This window comes from Nelumbo lutea, chromosome 1 (assembly GCF_056320005.1).
Source record: "Nelumbo lutea isolate HS-2025 chromosome 1, American lotus-T2T, whole genome shotgun sequence".
NCBI lineage: Eukaryota > Viridiplantae > Streptophyta > Magnoliopsida > Proteales > Nelumbonaceae > Nelumbo > Nelumbo lutea.
In genome coordinates, this window is record NC_142684.1 from 139,865,625 (window position 1) to 139,879,326 (window position 13,702).

At 40.4% G+C, this 13,702-nt stretch overlaps 1 protein-coding gene and 1 long non-coding RNA gene across 2 annotated transcripts; one reads left to right on the plus strand and one right to left on the minus strand.

The window, feature by feature from the left end:
• The first annotated feature begins 2,062 nt into the window (after positions 1-2,062).
• LOC148877927 (F-box protein SKIP27-like) lies at positions 2,063-3,884 on the plus strand. Its single transcript, XM_088964753.1, has 4 exons — positions 2,063-2,466; positions 2,722-3,077; positions 3,186-3,260; positions 3,349-3,884. Exons 2-4 carry the CDS (start codon positions 2,826-2,828, stop codon positions 3,553-3,555), a joined length of 534 nt encoding a protein of 177 aa, XP_088820879.1. The 5' UTR covers positions 2,063-2,466; positions 2,722-2,825; the 3' UTR covers positions 3,556-3,884.
• A 4,291-nt stretch (positions 3,885-8,175) lies between these two features.
• On the minus strand, positions 8,176-9,646 carry LOC148877928 (uncharacterized). The gene is made up of 2 exons (XR_016101914.1): positions 9,515-9,646; positions 8,176-9,412 (listed from the first exon to the last, which is right to left on the minus strand). It is a non-coding gene; the product is annotated as an uncharacterized LOC148877928 (long non-coding RNA).
• Positions 9,647-13,702: the final 4,056 nt, after the last annotated feature.

The following is a 13,702-nucleotide window of genomic DNA, read 5'->3' on the forward strand; positions in this document are numbered from 1 at the left end:
GGTCCGATACGTAACGAAATTTTGAACCTTGCCTGTAGGTCCTACACTAAAACAACTAAACAAGACTCCGATGGAACTGTGGCCTGTAGACACCGGAGGGGTTAGTAGATCACAGATCACATGCCATGGCTGGATTGGTGGCAAGAAATGTTCTTCGAGACTCCGACTTCTCCCAATTTTTTTAAAATTTATTTTCCATTATTTCAAAAATTCATTTAAATTGTCGGTTACTTCTTCTTCCTTCTCATGTGTGAGAAAATGTCTGGTCAAATGGCCAGTACCACCCTTGCTACAATAGCTAGTCTTTTTTACATTTTTTGCAAACTAGTATTTTCCCCTTCCCCTCAACATCCTCTATTTTAAATATTCTCCAAATCGGGCTACTAGACTTGGGGTTTTGGGATGACCTGGCCATTTTTTTTCAAATTCTAAAAAAATAAAATTAATTTAATTGGACTTACCCCAGAATCCTAGATTGCCGGTTCAGAATCCCAACTTGATTTCAACGGTTAAAGCCTTTCAACGTGACAACATCCAAGGCTCCAAGCCTCCCAATTTGTTAACTTGGAGAATCAGACAATCAACCAATCAGACTATGAGACTATCAAAGTTCACTCAAATTGCAGAGAATGTATGAGAGACTGAAAGAGACTAAGAGAAGAAAGACTAAAGAGATTAAGAGAATAACTTAATAGGAGAATAGTTGAATGTTGACTGTTGAATTGGTGTGATGAGAATGGTGGAGGATAGGATGCTATTTATAGGAATTGAACATAATTCAATTGCCCAAAATACCCAAAAAAGTAGTTGTTATTTAGTTGTTGAGAGGGGTATTTTGGCCATTATAAAGTTATTTATAACTTTACCCAAAAAAACCCCTAAACTGGTTGCTATATAGCTGTTAGAGGGCATTTATGTCATTTTTTAACTCCCCATAAGCAAAAATGCAAAATACACAAATACCCCTTAATATGGATGTTTAAACCTATTGGGGGGTATTTCTGTAAACCCCCCCAAAGTTGAAACTAGCTGTTGGGCCCCTTGGGTGGGGGGGTGCAACAGCTGTATAGGATATATAGCCTAGTGGTGTAAAGTGAGCCGTGTTGGGGGGCCCAATGGCCATATTTCGGGCAGGCCGAGCATGGCCTGCTATAGGCCCCACAGGCTATGTTGTGCCATGGGCTGGGCCATGCCGGCCCATAGGCCTCAAACCCTTGGCCTAACATAGCACGTACCTCCGTGCCGGGCCTGGCACGGCCCATGGGCCTTCATGCCAGGCCAGGCCGGGCCGGTCCAAAATCGTGCCGAGCCCAGCCCGATTTACACCTCTACTCCATGTATTAGAAATATCCCCCGTGGATAATACGAAGTAGGAGGATTAGATGTTTTCATGTGTGAATAGACGTGAACAGGGTAGAAGATACGGACTTGGCGCATTTATCCCTCTACGAACAATACACCTTATATAACTATAACGTAAGCCGTGCTGTTTATCGAAAAATTTGCTTGTCTTTTGATGGATCGATCCCACCTTGTCTGTATAGCGAAGAAAATCTGGATTTTGTAAACAAAAGTTGCTCACTAGAATTTCTCGTATCTTCGGCTTCTTTGGCCGTCTGATCTGAACCCCATTCGACGTACTACCATGGCTTTGATTCTTTGAATGAACCAGCCTGGCTCGTATGCTCCTCTACATGAGTCGAGAGCCGAGCCTGAATTTGAGCTTGTTTGGCTTAAATGATGAGCTTGCCAGCTGGCCCACGAAAATCGAGATGTGAGCATCGTATCAAAAGTCGGAAATACTAAGAGAACTGATCCGATGTTTCTAATACCTTTTACAACTAAAATCCGCAGCTAAAAATAGCTTCTTGATCACCATCCATTCCTTAGATGATCATTTTAGTGTGCTTACTCATGATTGATGGTCATCATTCTTCATCAGACGGCTGATCTAAGGAAATCAGTATTGCGATCGTAGTTCTTAATACATTTCATATGACCCCCACCAACGAACCTCTCTGCTAAGAAACCTCCTGTTAAAGGAACCCGACATAGCTGAGCTCAACCAACCACAGAACCTAGACTTTCGGCTGAAAAAATTACCAGTCCATAACTGACACGTGTCCACGTAGAACGATCTTATCCCTGCTGGATGTTCGGTAGTAAGCGGCCGGCTAACTATGGTGACTTGAAGCCACGCCCATATAACGCAGGTGGGCGTAATCGAGTTCTTTGATTCCAGTAAAAACCAGAGTTTTCTATACTGTACGCGTAGAATCTCGGCGATATAAAAGGGAAAGCAAGAAGCTTTGTGACGGTCTAAAGGAGGCAAATTTTGCAATTGAAGTAGTTATCTTTCACCACGAGCGACTTTCGGGGTCGGTGGATCTGGTGGACTGGACTTTGTTGGAAACGTAGTAATCAATTTCAACGATTTCTTTCTCAAATCAGTTTTGGGTTTATCAGGTAATCATGGCTCATGGGTGAAAGAATTGTTTGAGTCTATTGTGTTAATGGTGATTCTAGAAGATTCTGCGTTTGAGTCTATGCTTCCTTTTCCTTTTCTTCTGTCTCTGTTCTGTCGTGGAATTGAATGCTGGTTTCTAGTTTGTTGTTTTGAGATCGATGTATTACATTATGAATGGATTCTAAGAGAATCCCATGTTGTTTCCTTATTTGGTTTTTAACGCTTTCAATCTGCAACTTTTTCTGTTGATGCAGAGCAGGGAAGATTGGAACTTAAGAAGATAATCGAATCTTGGTGGGTGTTGGAGAGTTTGGAGGGTTGGTAGAGTGGAACTTGAGAAGAATAACAGTGCAGAACAATGGCATTGGGTGCTAATTCCCGTTCTGGGGTAAAGCGCAGGGGCCTGAACACTTCAAATGTAGATGCAATAAACCAAAGCTTGGGGTTTGTTCACTGTACAGGGGCAATGGGTAGGAAAAGGGTTCTGGTTTCCAACTGTATGAAGGCATCGCCTCTCAGTCCCCTATTCAGAACCGCATTGAAGAAGCATCAAGCTACAGAAAGTAATTCAGGAAAGTCTCTTCTTGAAGCATTGCCGCGGGACCTTCTGGTACGTACTCTGTATCCAATTCAAGTCAATAGGTTTAAGTTTCTGGTTTCTACTTCACTTCGGAGCTTGTGGGCTGACATAGGTTTAATGGGTTGCTTTTGTTTGCAGATTCGGGTGCTGTGCGGTGTAGATCATGATGATTTGAAGCAGCTATTCCATGTATCAAAGACAATCAGAGAAGCTGTAAGTTCATGACTTCAAATTTAAGTTTTTGTTGTATTTTGTCTGGTGAGAAGAACTGGGTATTAATTTCTGTTTCTTTGCTTTACAGACTCTGATTGCAAAGCAACGGCACTTTGCCTTCCGAACTCCTGTGAAGCCAATGGGTTTAAGGAGTTTCAGTGATTTGGAAGATGAGAGCAAGTATGATGCTCAGGAGGCACCAAACGCTCCAAGGCAGAAAAGAGCTCTAGGGTCCCGGCTCAACCGAAAGAAGCTTGCTGATATCTCTGTTGCCTTGTTTCGTTCTCCTCCCTAGGAGGAAGATCGCTGGCCGAAGAAGAGTTTAGTCTTGGAAACAGATATACGAGGAATTTTTCTGTAGATCTTCTTGTAAACATTACTGTAAATGTTCCCAGAAGACCAGAACCAGTGTGAGTGGTTCTTCAAATATTTCATTGAAGATGAACTACTTCTCCGCCTGTGTATGTGTGTAACATTACTGTAAATGTTCCCAGAAGACCAGAACCAGTGTGAGTGGTTCTTCAAATACTTCATTGAAGATGGATTGCTTCTCCGCCTGTGTATGTGTGTAAATGTTTCACTGTATACTAATTTATTCTATCAGAAGGACATTTCTTTCCTTTATTTCCTGATAAATGACGATCGAACTGAGAATATGCACGCCTCCGTCCGAATGAAGAGTAGTTAACAAGCTAATTAAGCATGAGAAAAAGTACGAATTAGAACTAGATTTCCATGGCCGACCATTGGCCTTCCCTCTAAAACCATATTTCATAGTTTACCTTTGGTTGGATCTAGGATTCACGGGAATTTTAGGGCATTTGTTTTGACCTTATAGGGTACCTGGACTCATATATACCTGATCGTGCATTGGGGTTTTGTTATTCAAGAATGAAACAATCAAGACTTTATAAATAAATTGAAAGAATTAAAAGAATGGTCTAATCAATTTGCTAAAAACAAAAATAAACAATAACAAGAATGGCCAAAACAAAATCAAATTATTATTTAGAATAAATTATTATTATCTAAATAATACTATTATTATATAACAATTTATTATCAAAACCTATGCATTTATAAGAGATAAAAAGTGAAGTTTAATCTCTACACGGCCAAAATTTAGCATGTATGCATCCAAGTCCTAAGACTTCGGGTGCCCTATTTGCAACTTTTTCTTTCTTTTCTTTCTAATTTTTAATTTATAAATTTATAGTTATGTCCTTACCTCTTAATTAGACCTGATGATAAAAATTTTACACTGCTCCAGGCTGGGCCAATTCAAATTTTACATGTTTATTCTTGATCTATTATCATGCAATTAGTTAATGACAATCCGGTGTTGAGTATAAGGAAATTATATTGTTTAATTTATCTTTTTTGTTTTATTTTTGCTAGGTGGTTTTTTTTTTTAATTTGATCACCAATATTAGTGTCTCAGCAATGTATTAAACGCCTTTTTGTTGAATTCTTTATTTAATAAGCTTAATCGGATTTGATTTGTTATTAAAATATACAAGATACAACTTCTTAACTTGAATTTATTTGTCCCTTTCTTCTAAGGGGACGCTAGTTAATGAGAGAGATGATCAAGGGCCAGTCTAATGGTAAATTGGTAATGAGGGCATTTTGAACTGCCAAGGCCTATCCTAGCCTCACCTGCAACTAGGGATGCGAAGGGATCGGATTGTATTTGAATGAGTATATCTGAATCCAATCTTGCACATATTGATTCAGATTCAAATCCAACAAGGATGTTGGATAATCGAATATGATTCATTCCGATTTAATTAAAAAATAATAATAAATTATTAAAAGAAAAAAATATAAGAATTTAAATAAATAAAAATAAAAAATAAAAGTATTTTTTCAACTATTTTTATCATATATATACATGTTCTTTATAAAAAATAAAAATTTACAAAATAAAATATAAATAACATATTTATAAATAAATAACACACACACATATATATATATATATAGTAATAATAATAAAAGAGTAAATAGCCCCATTTTCTGAACGTTTCATTAAAAATTTTTACCCCTTATTTAAGTGACATACAACGGGCATAAGAAGGGCGTATATGTCCTTTATTCTCACTCCAAAAACTGCACACTTATAATTGTTCAAAAACTGTTCATGAATTGTAAATAGTTTTGTCTTAAAGACACTGTCACATACAAATGCACGCACATGTTTATTAATATATATATTGGATCCTTTCGAATCAGATATAGGCTGATTCAAATCCAAAATAAGCATTGGATCATGTATCGATCCATTTTGCATCCCTACCCGCAAACCCAAGCTTGATAATATTGTTTGGGCATCGAGCTTGCTCTCATAAATTAGTAATAAAACTATTTTATATAAATATTATATATATCATATGATGTAAAAATTATAATTATAATTATAATTACCAAGGTCATGCCTAGGTCATAAGGGTGCTTTTCGAGGATTGCCCTAATCACTAAGATGTTTTTTACATGGGTTTGATCATGATATCGGAAAGTCATGATATCTAAAAATTTGTGACTAATCAACCATTATCATAAATATATTAACCAATTAGATGGTATTTATAAAATTCATGGAGAGTCTTGATTTATCAAACCTCTTTAGCTGGCATTGATTTCCCTTTTTACATAGTATTCTTGTATACTTAATTCTTCACATTTATAATAATGAAATGGATATCATTAAACAAAATGATTGGTATTGAACAAATAAATGGTTGTTTTTGTTTTTGAAAGCAAGAACAAAATCAACCATGCCGTTGAACATCCCTTAGGCTACGTTTGGAAACGATGCAAATAAGTGTGAATGCAAATATGTAGAATGTAAAATGGTTCAAATAAATTGCAAAATAGTGTTAGTTTTGCATTGACAAATTTATCTTCTTACCAAATAGACTTTTAGCTATAGTAAATACAAATATAAATTCCAATAAAACATATGCTTTTTTTTATCAAAATTTCACTTGAATGCAAATTTACTTCTTATTTATTGATATACTTCTACATCTTATTATCAATGTAAATATACATTTATCTGTCATTTGTCAATGCATAAATATAATGTTGCCAAACACAACCAAAAATGAACCAAAATGCAAATTTACCCTGAAGTCTTAATCAAGATTTACATTCTATTTTTATCCTTCCAAATGCAACCTTAATTTAACCAACACCCCCCTTTTTTATTTTGTTAGGATTCAATCGTCATTCATAATTAATGACCACCTGGTATTGAGTACGGTTTATACGTACGGGTCAAAATTTATTTATCTCTATAGCCACGTGAGTGTCGTATGCATTATTTGTTCGCTTTGTTAATGAATCATTTTACTTGTATAAAAAAGTAGGCATGTGTGGAGAAGCCTTATTATCTACAGGAAAGCTTTGCTTTAATAAGAACTATAATTCTGTTTCTCTTTTATTTTCTATCATATACCAAATACACTAATATAATATGTTACATTATATGAGATTTGACCTCTCCAATAATTAATTGTATTTTAGACCTCTAGATTATATCTATATTATATAAAGGTGTGGATATAATATGATTTTTTTTGGACTAAAATTATCATTTATTTCTTTGTTAGAGAAAGGATATAAAAGTTATTTTGTTATAGTTTTAATGTCAGTTTTAGTGCTATTAAAATGGCCATATTTGTGTATTGAATCCATCTCTAATTGTAATGTTGAAAATGTAACTTCAATTATTACTTTTCCCCTCATTTAATTCCCTCTCATTAAGTCTTATACTTAAGATATTAAATCTCATTTTCTCTTATTAAATTCTATATTTTTAAGTTAATTTTCACTAATAAATGCTACTAATTAGATCTATGTCAATATTTTTAACAATAAAAACTCATATATTTTAAAACTGACTCGAAAACAAAACCATTCTTTATCTAAGTGGTGGCTAAGTAATTCAACTATCTAAATCAAATTGATTAACCTATGAAGTCATAAATAAGTAATAAAAATTTTAAAATAGAAATAAATATGAAAATTTACAAAAATGTAGAAAAAAATTAGACACATTTGTGATATTCTTATTAACCAAATTAAAAAAATAAGTGTGATAAACAAGAATTATTTTTATTGATAAAAATGAAATATAAAAATTAATAATAAATAGTTCAACTTTTGGGTTAAATGTGTTAACCTTTAATATCATAAATAAATAATAAAAATTAATAAAACGTAAAAATACAAAAATGAAAAAATACATAAATTTTGCATATCATATATTTATCATATTAAACAAAAAGTAAGTGTGACATATCAAAAATATTTTTACACACAAAAATACAAAAAATTGAACACATCTATAATTCTATATTTACACTACTATTAAAAATATGAATAAAATTGTAGAACTTTCTTTTGACTAAAATTAAGGTTTTAAAAATCAATCTGGAAATAAAACTGCTTTGGCTTTTGGTTTTCAATCAGCGATTCAACCATCCAGTTTGAGCGAATTAAACCTATAAAATTTATTTATAACTTTTTATTTTGACTGTTAAATTAGGATTTTGGTTAAAGTCCACCATATATATGCATTTATTATGAGAAAGGAATGTGAGACTTTGAGGAGGTGGATGGTTAAAGTTGAGAAGAAGGAGGAGGAGGAACCGTTGACAACAACTATCTCCATGTTTATCATCACTACTGCTATAACACCGCTTACCCTCATCTTTCATCTTTTCCATCTCTCTAAATCTCTCTAAGATTCTAAATTGTTTGTTCAATTAGTGTATCGAAGATTTTTAGTATAAGGTCAGGATTTAATCTCTCATCTCTTACACCGATTTTCCAATTTCTTCATTAGAGTTGTAATTTTTTTGTTATTTCAACTTGAAAAAAAAAGTTATAGAAATAAGAAAACTTAAAATTAAAATAAAAAAAAAACTAAAAATCCAAACTAATTTTAGCGATTGAGAATAATCAAATAAGATTATGAGATATGAAAGTTTCTTTTTTCAAATTTTTATTTTTTAATTTCTATTTTAAAATAAAAAAATGAAATTAATTTGGAAACAACCCGATAACCATTAACCGGGTCAAACATTGACACTACGTAACCTATAATTTTGTTTAAAACCCAATATTACCCTTTGTCCAACTTTTGTAAGCCGAGTAAGAATCACTGCCTTTGAACGGGACTGTTACGCCCAGCTGCAACAATGTCCAATCCATCTCTCGTCTCTCATCTTCTTCCTCCCTTTCTCTCTCCATCCACTCCGTCGATGAGGATCACAATGCAATAGCTCTTATCTCCCCCTTGCAGAAGACAACCACCATCACCTTCATCCACCCTTCGATTCAACACTCAGTCCACCCCTCCAACGAGCCAAGCTAGAGGATCGACAACGCTCTGATATGCAGCTCACCATGACTGAGATCGGAGTGTTGTCTCTTCTCTCCGTTTCTCTCTTTATTTTTGTCATCAAATTTTATTCAAAATCTGCATCGACTTTCCGACGTTGTCGGTGATCTAAACATGTGGAGTGAAGATCTGCGTTCGAACCTCTGCATCTGGACTGGCACGAGTGGTAGCAGAAACAGTAAGTGTGAGCATCAAGCTGCACCGATTTCCAGTTGCAATAGCAGTTGGTGAACGCCGAGACCGTGGTGCTTGCCAAAACATTCAAGGCACATAAAGATGCGCGTCGCTCCAAACCTCATAATCCTCATGGTCATGGGTTTCGTTGTTGTAGAAACCTCTAGATTCTTCTCTTTATTAATGTCCAAGACTTTCTGAATCAATCTAATCGGGTTGATCCATCATTCCATCTTCTAATCAATTTGGATCATCTAGAAATTCAAATATCTAGATCAATCTTCTGATCTTCTGATTTTTATAAATATACAGAAGGCAAGAGTGTCGGGCAGAGATCCTCTATTAGCTCCCCTTTCAAATTGGGCATCATTACCTCGAACTGTTAATTCCATGAAGGGGAGGATGGCTTGTATAGAAAAACCCTTTGGAGATGTTGCCCCATAGTTCAAATCAAGATTGTGGAGCTCGTTCCATGAGTTGGGAACGCCGTTCCACCAAAGCAGAAGACGATGCAGATGGTTGCCTCGAATATTCCATCCCCTGTGACATGCAACCCAACTGATAGGCCCTGACCCACAATGCATCATGTTTATAAAGCATAAATTGAACGAATAAGACTATACAGCTACAAGGTGTTTAATGGTGTTAACAAAAGTGAAATAGCACTTACCTCTGCTACTCTTGATGTTGAGGGTATGGTGTCGGAGTCAACTGCACAGAGCTCATCCACATTAATGCTTGTAGATGCCTCTATATTTTTTGAATCACTCGGCATGATGAGTCTACACACTGCGTATCAAGACTAGCTGTGCTAAGACCTACATTATCAACAACACGTGGGTTGTGTTCTTAAACGAGCGTCCTCGAACAGGCGGTCGCCAATTGCGAGTTCTGGAGCGTAGTTTCCTCAATTCATTCCGATTCTGTTTTCTCGGAGGGCAAATTCTGTTTTCTTGTAGGACATTTTATCATTTTTATTACGATTTGACTTTAGTGACAATTATTAGAAACAGTAAGGCTGATTTAAGACAATATGTAAACAATGCATGTAGAATTGGTCAAATTCTTTTAAATTTAGCATTTGTTTAATTATAAGGTTTAAATTCTAAATTAATTTATTACTTTTTTATGTGGTTGTATTTGGCGGGCCTTTGGCACATCGACACGTGGCCGGGCTCAGAGTGAATCAACGTGTTGGATAGGGAAGGGGTTAGTGTCAAGTGTGGGACCAATGGCGTGACTACACGTGACGAGTTCGGATGGGCGCCCGTTCAGGGATGGATCACATCTTGACCGTCTGCAGCGTCTGCCATCAAGCGACCTCAAGTATAAAAAGGGCATCACTCCCCCAAGGTAAAAGATCTTTTTCTTTGGAATGACTTTTTAGGATCCATACCCAGAACTTGCACTCCAGCTCCCCAATTTCTAGGCAACCTCGTCCGCCCTCCCTACTATGCCCTACTAACTTGACCGTTGGAGTCCCCACCTCGGGTCCTCACCCAGGCCCTCTGACGTTCCTTCCTTCGCAGGTTCTCGGCACTCCACGGATCCCACTGGTCCTCGGCCTTGGCCTTGGCCCTACTCGAACATCATTGATCCTCGTCCTTGGCTCTACCTTAGCCGACCACAGCTCAGATCATCTTAGCCAGCTCGTCTAGGAAGCAAAGCAAATTTACCTTGTTGTCATCGACCAATCCAAGCACCAACAATTGGTGCCGTCTGTGGGAATTGACTACTAAGCCCTCCCCCCAATGACTCAATTTCCAACGAAATGGCTAGGTGCGGGAAAGTTACACAAAACTTGGTCACCAGGGACCAATTCCAGACAATCCTTAATCAGCTCGACGACCTCACGCAGAGGCTGGATGAGGTGCGACAACCAGCAGGAGGCCGCTTGAAGGGTGGCTGGCATGCTAAAAATCAGGGGCATCACCACAGACGCCCTTCACGGGATCAACTAGCTAAGCGCCCTGTCATGCCCTCCAAGGCCGACCCCTCAACATCCGACGGAAGCGGCCAAAGTGTGAGTCAGTCACCGAGGACCCTCCAACCGCCTCACACCTCGGACCTTTGAGACTAACTCAACGACCGACAAGCAACCGGCCCGTCTCGCTACCGCGAAGACCAAGACAAAGTCAAGGTGCTCGTCGGCCAGTAGATCGCCAACATACAAGCACAGATTGGCGCAATGAAGGATGAAATTTGGCAAGTCAAGGAGAGCTGAAGTGACGCCTCGGCCAGTCAGCACCCTTCCACTGGGATGGATGCCTTCACCATTGCCATCACCTCGGAACCTCTTCCGCCTCATTTCAAAGCTCCCATGTTGGAGACTTACGATGACACCTCGGACCCAGACGAACACTTGGAGAGCTTTCAGGCACTCATGCTCTTGTATGGGTACTCCAATGCATTGAAGTGCTGAGCTTTCCAAGCGATCTTCAAGGGGGCAACTCGATGATGGTTTTTCGGTCTCCCGCCCTGTTCCATCAACTCCTGGGACCATTTCGCCCGTCTCTTCCTCGCCCACTTCATCAGCAGCCAACAACACCAGAAGAGCATCGTCTCACTCATGGTCGTCCGACAGCACGTGGCAAGAGCCTACAGTCCTACATCGACCAATTCAAGAAAGAAGAAATGGAGGTCTACGACCATGACCCCATGGTCTTCGTGCACGTAGCGATCTAAGGTCTCCTCCCTGGGTTAGCCCTTAAGAACTTTGTCGCTAAAATGCCACCCAAAACCAATGCAGAATTTATGGAAAAGGCGTAGAAGTATATTGCCGTTGAAGAAGCCTCGGCCGATGAACGCCCAGGTGGAGAGGCCGACATTGACATTGATGCTGATATCGACCATGGCGATCACGAATGATGGGACAGTCGCGACGACGACCACGACGACAGGAAGTAGTTCGACGCTGTTAACACCAATCTCATCACCCCGTCTCAACGGTCATTGCTGTAGTCAGTCATCGTCATTACCTCAACCTCAATTGCATCCGTAGGCTGAACCATGTGACCATAAGAGCTCGACTTCGGCCGACTATGTAAAAAACCTTTTTTGTAATAAAGCAAATCTCCTTTACCTCGCCTCAAATCCTCAATACATACATTCTAGTCTCGATCAAGTGCCCTTCTGCAACATACAACCTTTGCTAAGGTCACATGCTCGGATTGGACTACGTTTCAAGGCACACGGCCCCTTGGGTGGCCGCCGATGGGAAGGCCCTCGATTTTGGCCTAGACCTCGGTGAGACCCTCTGAGTAAGCGACATGCTGAAGGAAACAACTCCAACACCCTCGATGGATGCGTCCCAACGGCTTCGCCTCGATGGATGCACCCTGACAGTGTCACCTCAGCGGATGCGCCCTGACGGTCTCACCTCGGTGAATGCACCCCGACGGTCTCATTTCGGCGGATGTGCCTTGACGGCTTCGCCTCGACGGATGCACCCCGATGGTCTCACTTTGGCGGATGCGCCCCGACGGCTTTGCCTCGGCGGACACACCCCGACGATCTCACCTCGGTGGATGCACCTTGACGGCTTCGCCTCAACGGACGCACCCCGACGGTCTCACCTCGGCGGATGCGCCCCGACGGCTTCGCCTTCGCGGATGCACCCGACGTTCTCACCTCGGTGGATGCATCCCAACGGATTCGCCTCCATGGATGCACCCCGATAGTCTCACCTTGGCAGATGCGCCCTGACGTCTTTGCCTTGGCGGACACACCTTGTCAGTCTCACCTCGGCGGATGCGCCCTGACGGCTTCGCCTCGATAGACGCACCCCGACGGTCTCACCTCGATGGATGCACTCCGACGGGTTCACCTCGACAGACGCACCCCAACGGTCTCACCTTGGCGAATGCGCCCCGATAGCTTTGCCTCGACGGTCTGACCTCGGCAGATGTGCCCTAACGGCTTCACCTTGGCGGATGCACCCCAACGGTCTCATCTCGGCAGGTGCGCCCCAACAGCTTCGCCTAGGCGGACACACCCTGACAGTCACACTCCGGCGGATGCACCCCGAAATCGGTACTAGCATCTCCTCGTCAGGAGACTACTCTCTCCAACTTGGCCACAACATAGGCCCTCACCACAGAAGGCCACTTAGTACCACCTAGCAAGAACACTCTCTTTGGTCGAAGCCGAGGTCCTATGCTAAGACCTTCGCCACAACCTCGAGAGTGGGGGGGCAAGTGATGTAGGGCATTTGGCGGGCCTTTGACACGTCGGCACGTGGCCGGGCTCAAACAGGGAAGGGGTCAGTGCCCAACGCGGGACCAATGGCGCGACTACACGCAACAGGCTCGGATGGCCACCTGCTCAAGGACGGATCACATCCTAACCGTTCGCAGTGTTCGCCATCAGGCGACTTCAAGTATAAATAGGGCATCACTCCCCCAAGATAAAGAATTTTTTTCTTTGGAACAACTTTTTAGAATCTAGACCCAGAACTTGCACTCTAATTCCCCAGTTTCCCGGTGACCTTGTTCGAACCCTTCGGACCTTGTTTGCCCTCCCTACTACGCCCTACGAACTTGACCGTCAAAGTCCCCGCCTCAGGTCTTCACCCGGGGCTTCTGACATTCTTTCCTTTACAGATTCTTGGCTCTCCACGGACCCCATTGGTCCTCGACCTCGACCTTCTTCGGACAACACCGGTCCTCGGCCTCGACCCTACTTGGACATCATTGATCCTCGTTTTTGGCTCTACCTTGGCCGACCCCAGCTAAGATCCTCCTAGTCAATTCGTCAAAGAAGCGGAGCGTTGTCCTCCACAATCCAAGCACCAACACTTTTCATTTCATTTAATCCTTTTAATTCAAATCTTATATATTTTTGATAAATCAATAAGAGA

Excerpts from the sequence above, each read along its gene's own strand:
- LOC148877927 (XM_088964753.1), top strand. The coding sequence starts at position 2,826 with ATGGCATTGGGTGCTAATTCCCGTTCTGGGGTAAAGCGCAGGGGCCTG. Across the intron at positions 3,078-3,185 it reads CATTGCCGCGGGACCTTCTG|ATTCGGGTGCTGTGCGGTGT; the intron begins GTACGTACTCTG and ends TTTTGTTTGCAG. Across the intron at positions 3,261-3,348 it reads CAAAGACAATCAGAGAAGCT|ACTCTGATTGCAAAGCAACG; the intron begins GTAAGTTCATGA and ends TTTGCTTTACAG.